Source organism: Falco cherrug, chromosome 5 (assembly GCF_023634085.1).
Source record: "Falco cherrug isolate bFalChe1 chromosome 5, bFalChe1.pri, whole genome shotgun sequence".
Lineage (NCBI taxonomy): Eukaryota > Metazoa > Chordata > Aves > Falconiformes > Falconidae > Falco > Falco cherrug.
This window is the reverse complement of record NC_073701.1, coordinates 12,782,600-12,798,090: the sequence shown is the minus strand read 5'-3', so window position 1 is coordinate 12,798,090 and position 15,491 is coordinate 12,782,600. Positions and strand designations below refer to the sequence as shown.

The 15,491-nt window shown below is 39.2% G+C and overlaps 1 protein-coding gene across 3 annotated transcripts in view; it reads right to left on the bottom strand.

The window, feature by feature from the left end:
- The window catches only part of LRP6 (LDL receptor related protein 6), a 128,381-nt gene that overhangs the window by 69,878 nt on the left and 43,012 nt on the right, over positions 1-15,491 (bottom strand). For all 3 annotated transcript variants that reach the window (XM_055710973.1, XM_055710971.1, XM_055710972.1), the window contains exon 3: positions 5,592-5,789. In XM_055710973.1, coding sequence (XP_055566948.1) covers positions 5,592-5,789 — 198 coding nt within the window. The remainder of the gene's footprint in view (positions 1-5,591; positions 5,790-15,491) is intronic.

Below are 15,491 nucleotides of genomic sequence, written 5' to 3'. Positions count from 1 at the left end.
TAAATGCAGGGACACAGTATTTTCAGTGTTTCATCAAATCTGCAGCTAAACATCTGGCAGACAGACATGAGCTGATGCTTGAAAACAGAAACTAGAAGAATGCATGCTCGAGTGCAAACTTAAGACATTCACCTCCCCGCAAGAGCTTCCCAGCTTTCTGACAGTTGCTGAAAGTATGTTTTCTTACAGTGGCCTCAAAACCCATCTCATTAGCACAAACACTTCCTGGGGGACCTTGTAAGTGCATTTCCCTTCAGCCAGTAACGTGTTAACTTATTAATTAGAACTGCTGCTGCAGGGTAAAGGAAGAGAAAATTAATTCAAGAGCTGCCTTAGCAAGCCAACCTATCTCGGGTACTCTACTCACAGGAGAGCTGCCTGCAATTCAGTTTTGTTTAATTAGTCCCACAAAAAGCAACTGTTCTCTCTGATAAGAGCGGTGCGAAAGCTGCAAAAAAACCAAACCATCTTTTCTATGGACCAATTTAATTTTTTAATTATTACATTCTGACATGAAAAACTGTTCGCTCCTTTTTCTCACTGGCAAACCAAGGGCATGAGTCACCAACTTCTGCACTCTTCCTCTTTATTCTAATAAGCCCATCACTGGAGTAGCTAGGGCTAATAAGTCTCAGGGCTAGCTGGTAACGAATGATACATCATCCTGGTAAAATTTGCTGTAGAGGTTCTCTCATGAATTTGCAACTCTGCCACGTATTTACTGAGTGTTACTGCCAGCACTGTCATGCTGCTTACTCTAGAGGCTCACCAATTCCAAAGGGAGCTTATCTAGGTTCTGTCCGAAAAGGTGATCAAAAAAATAATTAAAAAAAAAATACCAAGGCTTCCTTTGTTTCTCCCCCTGCATATTCCTCCCACCTGCCTACTGTACTTTTCCACTATCCAGACCCCTGTAAGCAAAAAGCGAAGCGTCCATGCATATCAATGTCCTTCTCTGACATAGAAATCTTTAAATTTTAATACTTGTGTAGTGCCAGGTATAGAGATGTGGTAGTCAGACTACAGGAATAAAAAGACAAGAAGTTATGGATTTCTTAGATTTAGAAATATGCCAATGTAGAAATATGTTTTCCTTTCACTCCTTCTATATTTTAGACCGCTGAGGTCCTGAACCTTGATACTTTTAATATTGCCAGTGACACTAATGAGTATCTTACCTTATTTACATTGTATTCTCTTTTACCATCCAAACCACAAAAGCAGTTTTCTTTGAACTGTTTGAAATTTTTTTGACATAAAGATGTTAGTTCCTGCTAAGTATTTCTCACTTCCCCAAAAGCATTTAAAACTCATGTCATCCTGCTTTATACAAAGCTTTTCCAGCCATTTATCTGCTACACTTTCCCACCTCATGTTATGCAACACCACAAATCTTGACAGATCAAATCTTTACTCATCTGCTTCCTTTGCTAAAACTAGACCATCGCATCTTTATGAATCTATACATCTTTCAATAACTCAATTGCCTTTTTCATTTCTTCAATAGCTCCAGCTTCCAGAAGTATGAATATTTTCCCAAACATGTTGACATTAGGTAAAGCATCAGAAAAACTAGTAACACTTTGCAACGATAAAATAACATGTTTTAATCAAAAGAAATTTAGATAGCAACAAAAAAACCCCAAACTTACTTTCTAAATATAAAATAGCCGTTAGAAGAACGGTCTAAATATCAAGAACAAATCACTAAAACTATCACTTTCTAAATAATAATAATAAAAAAAATCTGTTTTAAGATAGATTATGCACTTGATAATGATCTTGTCCTCTCCCATTCTTAACTCGTAAGGAAAATTACTCTAAGAAGTAGCCCTCTTAAAAGGGTACTTTAAAATGTCGTGGTGGAAAGAAGTTGGCCTAATCACACAACATCATCCTTCCACATGGAAGCAAGGCTATCTGATCATTCTGGGTGTGTCTGTTCAGTATACATCTCCTCCAACTCCGTACCCAATGCATCTTGTATCTCTTGGCCAACCATTCAGGAAAGCAGGGATCACAAAATGACTACTTTTCACAAGTTTTCCTTAATAAATGGATGGCTGTGAAGATGCAAGTGACCTTAAATCCATTGTATTTGACCCACCTGGCAAGAGGAGCAACTGAAATATACTGCCCATGAACGCCACGTCAAGCTGCCAGTACAGGAGTACACAGGGGACAGAAACAGGAGCAAGGGATAATGCTGAATGAAGGAACATGAGAAACCATGGGTGCGTTTCAGGGATGGTAAGGACGGAGAAAATAAATCGGGGGGGTGGGGGTGGGGTGTGTGCAGGCTTCACACAGGGCATAGATAACATACAGAGAGAAGCCAGAGGGACTGCTGCTGGGGGGGAGGGATAAATAGAAATCTTTCTAACCCCTAATGTTATTAGTTCTACCTTTCACAGAAAAATCGGGGGGGGGGGGGGGGGCTAGGGATGACTAGGGGAAAAGACTGAAGGCTTTGTGGGTTTTGGGTTTGGGTTGTTTGGTTTTTTCCACTTAGAAGGAAGATCTCACGGGTTTTTGTTCTGTCTGATTAGAGATTGTCTTCTCTTTTTTAGCAGTAGAAAATCAGCTATTAAAAAAGATTAATAAAATAATTAAGAGCCAAAATACAGAATTACAGCTGTAAAAAATTCCATACTGAGAAAGGTAAATTTGCTGAAAAACTGAAAAACATTATTTAACAAAAAGATTCACTTTAGACAGCCCCAGAAGATCTTTTTTTCTTAAGACAGGCAGAGGCTAAGAGGTCACAGCAGAGAAAAAAAAAATACATAAAACCGCACTGCAGAACAGCTTAACTTCTGCAATTCTTTCCTTTTTTTTTTTTCTCCCTCCTAATGATGTAATTGCAAAGAATAAAAAACAAACCAAAAATGCCTGGATACAGATGTTGACTATTTTCTGAATCTACAGAACTTTCTCACATGCCTGGGGAAAAACAGGTGCTGTCAGCAGCGGTGCACGCTTCTGGGCGCTTAAGGGAACTCATATGTGCTTTCCTCTCTAAAGATGATTTCCCTTTCTCCGCCTCAAATGGGAACTTATTAGCATACTGCCATGAAACATTTCTGATACATTTCAGTATCAGTTTAAAAAAAATAAAACCAACAACTTTAAAGTATTAGACTAATTATTTTGTATTTAATGAATATGTAAGAAAAAGTTAGTAGGTTTAAAAATCTACATTACTTCTTTATACAGGTCTTTATTAGAGGTTTCACCAATTCCAGAGAATTTACTCTAGAATGAGGTAACTGCTGGGATCCACCAGGTGACTTCACTTCTGTGTCATGAGACAGCAGTTAGACACAGCTCTCTGCAGACAGACAGGGCTGGCCAGCCCTTCACACCAAGACACATCAGCACCTTCACAATCACTTCCAGTTTAGCCAAAGGCAGACCAGGGAATAAACACCATTAAAATAAAAACAAAACACCAAACCCAAATATATTTACACTGCTGCACAACAGACCACCAGTGCGAGAAAAATTGCAAAGGGATCTGTAGCAGAAGAAGACTGAAAGCACAGTAGTGCCAGCAGGAAACGCTGAAGTAGCTCTGGAGCCAGAAAGACTGGAGACACTAGGTAAGACAGGGAGGCTTGTGCTCTGTGGGAAAAACATCAGCATTGAGTTGGATGGTGGTGGTGCCAATTTATGAATAGTGGACACTTTCAAGCAATTAAAATTTAAAAAAACATCTCCACATCCTATGTAATTTTCCAGGGGTGCTATTGAAACCAGTACCATTTAATGCAGCACCTGATATGTGCTCTCCTCCTAGAAGGGTACCAGACAGACTGCAGTAGCATATTGTTACACTAAAGCGGTCCCTTCCCTCTTGTATATATAGAAAAACACAAAAAGGGGTGACAAGAATAAAATGAGCCAACAAATTATCCTGTTGGACAACACCACTGAAGTGTGTTTTGGGTGTGATGCTATCAGTAGTTGTTTTGGAGTAGTACTTCCCTCCCACTGACATTACTGTTAGGAGGGTGGGGCTGTTTCAGTTTTGCTTGTTTCTGTTACTCCTAGCACAACTGGGAGCATTTCATAAAAGAATTCCACATCTGGACTGCAATTTTTCAGGTGGCAAGCTGTCACATGGAGCCTTACATGTGATTGCTTTCAGTCAAGATCACCCTTTTTAAAGTTCTGTTACACATCTGGCTTCGTGATCTCTATTCTTATCACTGGAGATACAAAACATTACAAATAATTTTTAAGAGAGAAAGAGATTTTTGGATATTCCAGTTAACTGGCACCAATTCAAAAAACCCCAAAAAATTAACAAGAGTTACTATTGTACACGACAATTCCCATCCCTTTCTCTCTGTTACTTGAAAACTTATGTGATGATCTTCCATTTTTTAAAGCAAGTATCACTAAAAATATTTCTCTCTTTTTTGGTACTATGAAGTTTGTGTTCTTGCAAAATAAATAGCAAACGGAAGACCACTTCAAAACAGCTATCTGTATCTCCATGTACTGAATTAACAAAGCTAGTTACAGTATTTATATCCAAAGACACAATTTTAAACTGCATCCAATTCCTGTTACTTTCTATGAACAAACACTGTTACAAAAATACTGCATGAACTTTAGGTCTTGAAACAGGCAGAATCTAAGAAGAAAATGACATAACCTTTCAAACCACTGTTGCAAGAACTATGGAGTTCAAATACCATAGAAAGACAGTGGGTATGTTTCACATGTGCTGTCTATGTTCCTACTCACTCACAAGTCCACACAAAACACAAGTATTGTCAGTATGACTGATTTCTTTATGCCAAATTAAGATTCGTGGTGAAAGAAGGGCTAAGTCCCTACGAGGTCAGAAGGAAGAGCATAACAAAGGGAATTAATGCCCAGATAAACCAGCTGAAGCACCACAAAATTTTGCAAACAACCTCAAAAAAAATCACATCTTTGTAAGATACCTTTGGCACAAGCTGTGATTCATTTGTGTGTGCAAACAATATTTGTCAAAGCTATCCCATTTAATGAAGAGGGTCATCGCCCAAATTAGGGATAAATGCATATATACAAAGTACTAGTTATACCCTTAACTAAGATGTAGCCGTGACTGGATCAAAAAGAATTACATTACTACTATTAAAATGTTAGAGGAAAACAGTCATTTTATCATAGTTCTCTGTAAAGATTGCTTTCCACTTATTTCCCAACCTCTAGGATTACTGAAATTCTGGTACATGATGATCTATTTTTTCAGACCATTTTCTGCATTCCTGAATACTACAGCAACAAAGCACAGATCACCTATTGAAAAGGAACAATTTTGCTAATAGCCTTACACAATTAAGAATAGGATTCCAGTATTTCTTTTAAGAGTTAAGAGTATACTCCAAAGAGGAGCACACATTCAATGTCACATTGAAGGGGACTTGTAAAGGGGAGGATGGAGAAGGATAAAAGTTTCTGGTAGCACTAGTTTGCTTAAAATTTTGCGAATGCGAACATGACAATTCCCTGCAACGCAGATTATGACATTGCTTAAGCAGCATCTTCAAAGAAAAGCACCACATCACATACATCAGACAAAAACTTCTTACCTATGACTTCCATCCAGATTTGATTTGTGGATGAAATTCAGTTTAGCATCTGCCCAATAAAGTTTCTGTTCCTCATAATCCAATGTCAGTCCATTTGGCCAATATATGTCTGTGTTAACTATAATGGAGCGGCTTGAACCATCCATCCCAGCACGTTCTATCTTTGGCACTTCTCCCCAGTCTGTCCAATACATGAACCTGTAATTATTTTAAAAAGAGAAAAGACAAAAAAGAAAGTAATTGCACATAAATCTACAACTGGAACGTTGACTACAACTTTTAGTAAAGGCAAAGGCACACTCTATTCTGCAGAGACAGTGTCTGTGGAGCTCTGTTCTACTGGGTAAGGTACGTGTCCTGTGAAACACAACAAAACAAAGTTACTTCACAAAAAGCTGAAGAAAACATAAGACAAACCCACAGTATTAGGTCATGTTATACTTCTATATGTTTCTTTCTTTCCTTATGTCAAGTGAGAAAGTTGGGGGTATCCAACAGATCTTGACAACAATCTCAGAATTCCACATTGAAGAGCTAAGACAGATACTACAGACTATCATAAAAGTACAACAGCCTCTTTAGCATGGGCCAGAGCACTGAGGGGGAAATGGAAGAAAGAAAAAAAAAAAAAAAAAAAAGGTGTGTGGACTTATAGTGGACATAGCTGCATGCAAGGCAGTGAAGTGGATTTGATAGAAGACCAATGCATTTCCTTTTTTTTCCCCAGAGAAATTCAGAGAGAGGCAGCTAAGTCAACATGTTTAGAAGCACGTTTGCACCCACTGACTGGGCAAAACACTCCATAAATCTTTTAAGACTGTGGAAGCAAGTTTTAAAACATGTTAGCATATACTGGCATATGTTTAAACATTATCTAGCAAGTAGTGGGGGGAGGGAAGTTACCTTATTGCATTTAAGACTGAGGGGAAGCAAGGGAACCCATTTTATTATGGCTGGAGACTAGTAGGGGTAAGAATATTGGTCCTTTTTATGCAGCTGGTAGAAAATGGCTTTACTTTTGTGGGCTGTTAACAGAATGCATAACTAAGCAGAAGTAACATGCAATATAAACAGATCAGACGAAGTTTGTCCATGGCACTTGATCTGTTTTGCTGTTACAGGCAACTGTTGGGACAGACAACAAGGCTACTGTCCTAAACTTCTTCTCCTAACCTCATGCCATCTGCCAGCATACCTGCTTGTATCTGTTCCCTAACCTGGCTCAGTCAAAACAATCCAGATTAGGAAAGATCTGAAGCCTTTAAACTAACCCAGATCATCACACAACCACAACATGTCACTATATGGTGCCCACATGTGCAGAGGCCTGGCCACCCATCGTTTAAAGAAAAACAAATGTGCAACACATTTAAGAACATTTGCAGATGAAGTTATTCTTGGCAAAGATTTATTTTTTTTATTTTAAAAAGTCAGGAAATTCCATGTCATATTTTTCCCCTTAATTCATGTCTACAGCATGTTTGTTTTAATGCACAGCTATATCTGTGGACAGAAATGCAGCTGATTAACACAAATATCGCCCTATTCAATCCCAAGTGAGTCATTCTTCATGGAGCAATGTGCCTGTCTTAAACAGAGCACAAATATCTGAAAAGAACATGTGAGACTTCTGTGGGCACAAACAAGTGCTACGGAAAAACTGGTTTTCCTTCAGGAAGAAAGAAAAAAACCCAAATAATTTTCAAATAGGTAGCACAGTAGCAAGTAACGCGGTCAAGCTATGCAATAAGGGAGCTACATACTTGAAAAACGAAAAGTTAAAAGTCAGGCAGCATTTCACCAGCAAACACATGTGAGAAAGAAGAGAGAAGATTTATTTTAAACTTCTTTAAAAAGACAGGCCCTTCTTTGCCCCAGCTGTCAAGTCCTAGACTTCCAAATACTTCATTAAGGTCAACAGGATCCAAGGCTCTGGCCACCACGCTAGACCAATTTTTCAGGCTGCAACTGCTCATTAGTCATTGCACAGCCTCATCTTCTTCCCTGACTCCCTCTCACCTCTCATACACACTACAATGACTCAAGCAAGAACAGGTAAGGGTAGTTTGGTAACAAAGAAAGGCCTTCCCAGACTTCACAAAACCAGCCCTAATTCATTTGTCAGAAGACCGACCACACAGGCACACAGAACTGGCTTTAAGTTCACCACACTTCCAATCAGCTCCAGTGACTGCTCAATTTCTCCAAGAAAATTTTTTCCCCACTATCACCTGTTTGTTTTCCTCCACCTTGCTTGAAAGCCTGCAGGTTTTAATGTCTCAATTAAGGTCGTCTTTGGAACCAGCCATGCTCCAGCCAGTGGCATCAAGGGCTGTGCTTCACTTGGGAAGCCAGGCTTTTAATTGCTGCAGAAGTAACGCAGGTTATAGCTTGATGACCATTTCTTTCGGTAACAGTTGCTTTTAAGCAACTTCTTGCAGGTCATCTTTGCTTCCAGTACTGGACTTAACATGGCCGTGGAGGAAACTGGACTCAAGGAAGGGATCTGGGCTAAAAATCAGTCAACAGTCTAACTGCATTCCAGCACACAGCTCCACAAGCCCTCCTACTTGCATGCAGTGTGTGAGCTTCTATAGCTGCCTCAACCAGCATGGGTGCCAACAGCCACTTTCTTTCTCAGCGCACTGAGGCCATTTTCTGTAACAGCTAAGCAAGTACAGGGTATAGGCACCAGGTATAGGAGCAGGAGGAGGCAGGAAGAACTGTGTAAAACAGCTGGAAGAAATGCCCCTCTTGTAACCATGCTTCAAGTTAACTGCAAATGCTAAGAGGCAAGGGAGCCCTAGCTAATATTCAAGCGAGAGTGGCAGGGATGGACAGATGGACACAACTGTAAATTCCCATTACTGCAGAGGTCCTTCTATAGATTTTTCTACAGAGATCTGAGATCCCTCTTCCAGGTAATAAGAGACTGTTCACATGTGTGTGCTGGTTCCTCCTTTCTGGAAGGCTTACAGACTCTTGTTTCATTCTATAACTGTTCGTAAGTAATCCATACGGAGACCATACAGAAAGGATGATGTTAAAACATACAGACCTACTGAACAATGGTAAGCCAGCCATACAGACAAGGTAAGGATCATTCTCCCTCCTCCCCATCCTCTTCAAACACATTTAATTATTTCAATTTTTTAAAAAAAGCCACCACCAAAGCCCACAGGATAGAGCAAAATCATTAAGTGAAAGATAATGTCTAATGCTGAATTATGGTATTCAGACACCACCAGAATACTGGTGTTCCATTTGCCTGTCTTCTCATCTAGGTATACGTTGCTCTAAAATTTAAATCCAGGAATCAAGATTTTAATTCTAGCCCAGAAAAAGAGAAAATAAAAAATTTAAATTAGAATCTCTAGCACCCTTTTAATTTTAAGGAAAACCCCCACATATACGTAGCATGTTTACCATAAGGTGGGCTCCATGCTGCGCAATCCCAAATCCATAAAATCCAGAGGGCAATATACAGACATGCTGTAACTGCCTTGAACAAGCCCATTTGGGTCCAGAAACAGAAATGCTTTCTCATGCTTCTTAACTTGGCTGATAGTACTGTTATTCTAGGCAGTTACAACTAGAACAGGCTGGTACTAGAGCTCTGGACCTGTCCAGCTGCTTGTTACTGTCTCCTTGCTGATGGTCACCATCCACTGCGTCCCGTCCCGTCCCCCCCGGGGATCTGCAGCCACCACCTCCAGCCCAGACCCTGCCTGCTGTACTTCACATATCAGCTACTTCATCCAAAACCATCTTTTTTACAAGGAGTTTGAAACTCATATGGAGAACCTGTAGTGCAGCAACACAATCAAACATAAAATATGCAAAATCAAATAGATGTACCCTATGCCTAGGGACTTTTGAACAAACATGTTATGCTTTCATACCTAACAAGAGTATCAGACTTAGCAGAAAGACCTTTAATTTAGTACCAAGTCAACACATACAGAGGCAAATCTCTCTTCAACCTAACAATACCAGAGCTGGTTAAAACTGATCCTGTTCATCTAGTATTCTTTTTCATATTTAAAAAAATAACCACTGTTTTTTTAAAAACTTTGGTTTTAATCAAATAACCTTCATATTTTGAACTGCTTCATTATTTTTCGCTTGTATTTTCTCCACACTGTTAAATGCCATGCTTGTCAGACTTCACTAGCAGACTGGAAACTGTTGTGAGCTGTTATAAACATTTAACAAAAAGACAATAAAGTGTATTTCTATTTATTTACACTTGAAATTTTAATATTAGGGACTTGTATCAGGAAATGATACAGCCCCACCTCCCTTAAGGAATTAAGACATACCAAGTATTTGACATATATAGAAGAGGAAGGTTCTTAGACTCCAGTACTTAGCTAGTATTTTGTTTGACTGTGGCCCAGATGGTGGTTTATCTTACAAGGTTATACCATCTATAGAAATTATGAACAATTAAGAGGAAGAGCTTTGATGTTTTTTCCCCTACAAACTTTTTTCTATGCATATTTAGATTCAGCATTTTTTAACTTTTGTATCTCAGGTACATAAGGTAAATCCAGGCAATAAAACTTCCTCTTAAAAGGCATCAGAAATCACTAGGTAGTATATACCTGTAACTTCATAGTTTTGATGTGCCCCAAATTAGGTTTTTGGGGTTTTTTTTTCTTAGGCAAAAAAAATGAGGAAACTTTCTTGGTTCCATTCTGTGTGATGAACAATATAATAAACAACAGAGTTTCTTTTCTAAAAAGCTCATAAAGTCTAGGCATGCTGACAGCAGAATATCCCACATGCATGGAAAAAAGCTTGCAGAGTACAAATGCCAAGAATAAATGCTGTAATTTAGCAGTGATCTCTGACAGTATGCACACAGAGAAATTCATCACCAGCACCCATCAGCTTTGCAACTTTCTGATCTGCATTGCTCTCCAACACTGATGCAGATCCTTTCAGCCCTAGTATCCCACACGAAACTAGGATCCTGCTAGGAGTGCCATTAAAACACCAGCCCCCATCGAGATGCATGCAACTGTTTCACTCATTGAACAGAGATACCCCACGCAACACTTAGCCGATTTTAAGGCAGTTAATTGGGACACCTTACAGGGCAGGCAAACGTTTACCTTCCTGAATGTTATTCAGTGGGAAGAGCAGCTGCTTAATAGGGAGAGCCAATTATTTGGTGAGGCCCTTCACAGTGAATGCTCCAACTTTGCAATTATGCTCGTTTCAGCACTTAAGAACCTCTAAGCTCTACAGGGATGCAAACAGCCGCCAAACTTCAGAGCGTGAAAAGGTTTCAGAAGTGCAGCAAACCCTGTGGAGCTCATCAGCTCTGCAGTGGTCCTTGTGAAACGCAGCCTGGTCAGGCTCCAGCACCAGCAGGACTGGCACTCATCTAACAAAGAAATACAAAGTTAAATGATAGGTGCTACAGTAGTTCAGGCAAATTACGCACAATAAATACATGTTTGTCTATCGAAAATAGCTCTTGACCTGAGAAGAAGAAATGTTCACGGCCCTTCAGAAGTTTAAGAAAAGACATTCAAATCAAATGACCCTTCAGGTATCCTTAACAGAAACTTCTTCAGGCAGGTTCACAGAGGGATGGAAACTGCAATCCAGAAGTATCGAATGACACCAAAAATAGATTTTCAAATAAGGGGACTAAAAGTACCACAGGAAGGTTTCATTACAAAGTTTCTCCACCAATTACAAAATTGAGGAAATATTTTCAGTGCCGCAAAAAATACATATAGCTAATTAAATATGGATATAATTCTTCATAAAGGAGAGGAAGAATATCCCTTTGGGATACAATCAAGATAAACATGAGAGAAAAGATGTTCTTAGCTAGCTGAGAACCATATTTTTACAATATCTTGTCTCTGTGAATAAACTAAGACATTAGTTGAATGTCATTTTCAGAGCTGCTCTACAATGATTTTTTATGTTAACATTCAGTGCACTCAAGACCATTTTCTGTGCAAATTAACTTCCTCATGCAGTTTCTCAGCTGCCTCCACAACATCACTCCTGCATGGACTGACAGCAGCTACATGGGGAATGGGTGTGACGTCTAAGACACTGCAACTCCTTGCCTTAAACTTATTGTTTTAGGAGCCCACAGGTTCCCAACAAAGCTGCAGTTTCTCATTTCACCTAAGCACAGCTGCCTCAGAACCACCTGTCTTAAGCATTGCTTTACACAAAGTGCAAAATGCCACATCCATGTACATACACCATACACTAGAAAAAGGTCTACTGGAACACATTTTATAAAATATTTTTCCCAGTATACATATTGGTTCTCTCAAGTGGAATAAGCTGTCCTTGTGATAGTACTTTTATGCAAATGACTGCATTTATCCTAGGACATCAGGCAGTATACTAATAAGACAAAGACGACCTATAACCAGTACGGCAATATGAGGTTTTCCACTTCAGAGCTGACTTTAGTCTCCTATGCAGACTTTACCTAGCAGAAGAAAGAAAATTATCACCAAACTTCCCTTTTCTTGGAATTAATTTCTAAAATAAGGGATAAATGCTAACACAGTTTTGAAAAGAAGAAAACCTGTGATGAAGTGATCAGAAGCTGATGCTTTGTTTCTAGCTCAGTATCAACACCACAGTATTAAACCAGAATAAGATTTTGGACAAGGTTTTCACAAGCTTTAAAAGAATATCTTAGCAAAACCACTGAAAGTCGTTCATGAGAAATCAACATGGAAATTGAAACTCACATGATATTCTCATTTCATAAAAAGAAACAAACAACTCTGTATGCAAAAGTAGCTCTCAGGCAACATGCTGTTTGTTTTCAGGTATTCTAGTTTAAAGAATATGCTGGGCAATCTGACAAGAAAAACTCAGATGAGAGATTGTTTTTCATTTTCACCCAGATATTTCTGAGAGTCTGTGGGAAGTAAGATTTGACTTAACTGTCAAACATATGCTGATGCACTGCAGAGTCACATGCATATGGTTGTCCTTTCGGCCACAGATCCCAAGGAAAAAAGAGAAAGAGCTTCATTAAAAAACAAGAAGCAGCTATTTTTACTAAATGCTCACAAAGACAGAATTTCAATTGTTTGAGCAGGTGGAAAGGTCTTTTGCTCCTTGAACTTGTAAATTAACCTTTCCTATCTCCAGACACAAAAGGTCTAACGACATGCCTTCCACAGCTACAGTTACAGAAGCCATTTTCTGGTTTCTCCTAGAACAAGCAGCAAACAACGCTTCTCAGAACTTGGCAGCACCTAAAAATAGTATTTGAAACAACAGTTTTCCCAGTTTAAGCCAAAAAATACAGAAAGAAACAATTTCCTCTCTCTGTTACCGATTTAGCACCATCCCTAGACCCTAGCTGACTGTAAGATAGAAGCAAGATGCAGATATGCCGTGGAAGGCCTCAGCCAGCCCTTTATCCAGGAATCACTGCAGATGTATACACCAGACCCTGCAAAGTTCAGTCAGCCTTTCAGCAGCAGGTCAGCCAATGGACATCTAAAACATTAAGTTAATATGACAGGAGATGGACAAATTAACAAAAGGAAAATTCTCACCTTCCAAACTACCTTGGTTCTTCAACTGTAACAAGAAAACAGCAGAGGAAAGCAAACCAGCTGGCAGTTTTGCCAGATTTTTAAAAAAACATACATGCAAACAAACAAAAAAAGCCCATGGGGCCAGGGAACTCAGCCAGGACTGTGTGCTGCCACTGGTAGCTCTTGGGGCTGGGGAGTCCCACACAGGTCTGCCCTGGCAGTGCCTCCAGCTGCAGCTGTTCAGCATTGCCCCTGAGGAGCCATGTACACAGAACTGCCCCTTTCAAACAGCTCTTTGAGATCCTATTAAAAGGTGCAGATCTACACACCTGTGAACTGAACAAAATGCTGAGAGCAAGTACAAAAGAATATTTTGCAACATTAAAAAATACAAGTGGTGGAGAGCAGTGAGGGAACTGTGGGATCACTATTCACCATCTTTCCCAGAAAAATAATTAAATTTCTTTGTTCAATGAAAAACAATTGGTTTCTTTATAGGGATTTTTTACAGGGACTTGCACTAAAAATACAAACATCTGCACTGTAAATATTTAGTTTGTAAATGAGAATTTAGAATTCAGTAATTTCAAAGAGTTATGAGTTTGAAACTAGACAAGTCAGCTGCTACCACGATTTTTTCACTCCCTGCTTTGACACACAAGGATCTTTTCAGTCCAGTCATAACCAAACTTGCTTATCTTTCAATAAAAAACTGGGAGAGTTCTTACTCTTGTGTCCCTATACATCCTGAATACAGCAAGTGGAGAAAGATTTTTTCCCTACGCTTGTATCTAAAATTAAAGACCTAGGAATGCACACACTCCTCCATGGCAAGAAAGCACGGTCGTACATCCCAATCACACCACCCAGTGAATGAGGGCAAGAGGGAGAAATTTGCCATTTGGCATTCTGGGCTGTTACTTACAAGCAAAAACATAGCCATCCCACTGTACATTGCTGTGCAAGATTTTGAGTTATGCACTGCACACCAGGTGCTACATGGATACATCAACTACTCACATTAAACAATGTGCTGATATAATTATCCTAGCAATCCTTAATGCAGACAGAGCTTGTAACAGTAACAGTTTTCATCCAAGACCAACTCACTTAACTTTATTCTCTGTTTTACTGGATTATGTTGGGGCCCAATCAATCCCCTGAAGCAGCTCACCATACCGTCAAGTGGGTACCGGTGCTGAAACATGAGAAGGCAGGATGGCACAGCCAGAACAAGAGAGGAGAAGATCAGCAGAAATCAGCTAAAAAACCCACAAACATCAAACCAAACCAACCCATGGAAAAAACCCCAAACAACAAAAAACCAACCAAAACCCACCAAAAACACCCCAAAACTATCAGGGAGGTGCCCTGACTTTCATCAACTGAAATTAGGGAACAGCATGTTCAGCATCATGAGATCCTTCTGACATTTTTCCTTAGTGAGATTTTTTTTTCTGTCATTCCAAGTAGTCTTTCATCAATAAAATACCCCCTTGTTATTCAGTCCCTCTCTCAGTGCACTACTATCAACTGGATCATTTTTATGTTTCTGATTCCTGACTTCTTCAAGAAACCCCACTGAACTTTAATGTTCTACCAAACCAAGCTGGCTCTTACCCTTCATATCATATTTCCAGCACTATGGTAATTAATTTTTCATAGTTTCCATCCTATTGTTTGGTATGTAAATCAGGCTTACTTATACGTAACTATCATTCCTTAGGTTTCTTTTTTTTTTTTCCATTAAATGAATTCATAATGTTATTTAGGAGTTACATACATTTTCAGTGCAATTCCTATCCTTGTGATTTGTTTATCATTTTGTTGATATGGAAACCAACCTGATGCCCTCAGTAAGGAACACACAGGCAAGCAATTCATTCATTTCAGCTTTTCTGAAATGGCTTTATTTACCTTGACTGGCTTTTTTTTCTCCTCTACTTTGATCATCCACTAGACTCACTAAATCGCTTACTCTCCTGTAAGAAAGCAGCATGTACCAATTAGTCCTTTCATACTACAAAATTACAAAAAATAAGGCCTTATTTTTAACCCATCAAAAGCTACACGATGTTCACTACAAAATAGACCAAAACAAAAAGAAAAAAAAAAAAAAAAGAAAAAGGGAAAGAGGAGAGATTGCTCCATGGAGGTTAAAAAGAGTAGAAATAAAGGGACACAGTGCAATTAATGCATAACAAGACAGGTTACATTATGCTGGAGATTTGGTTAGAGCCTTAATTCTGGAGATACAAGCCTAGGTGGGCTTGGCTTTCACTGAGAAGTAGGAATGTTTTCACAGAGCATTTAGAAAGGCCCACTAAACGCAATCTGAATACCAGTCAAAGGC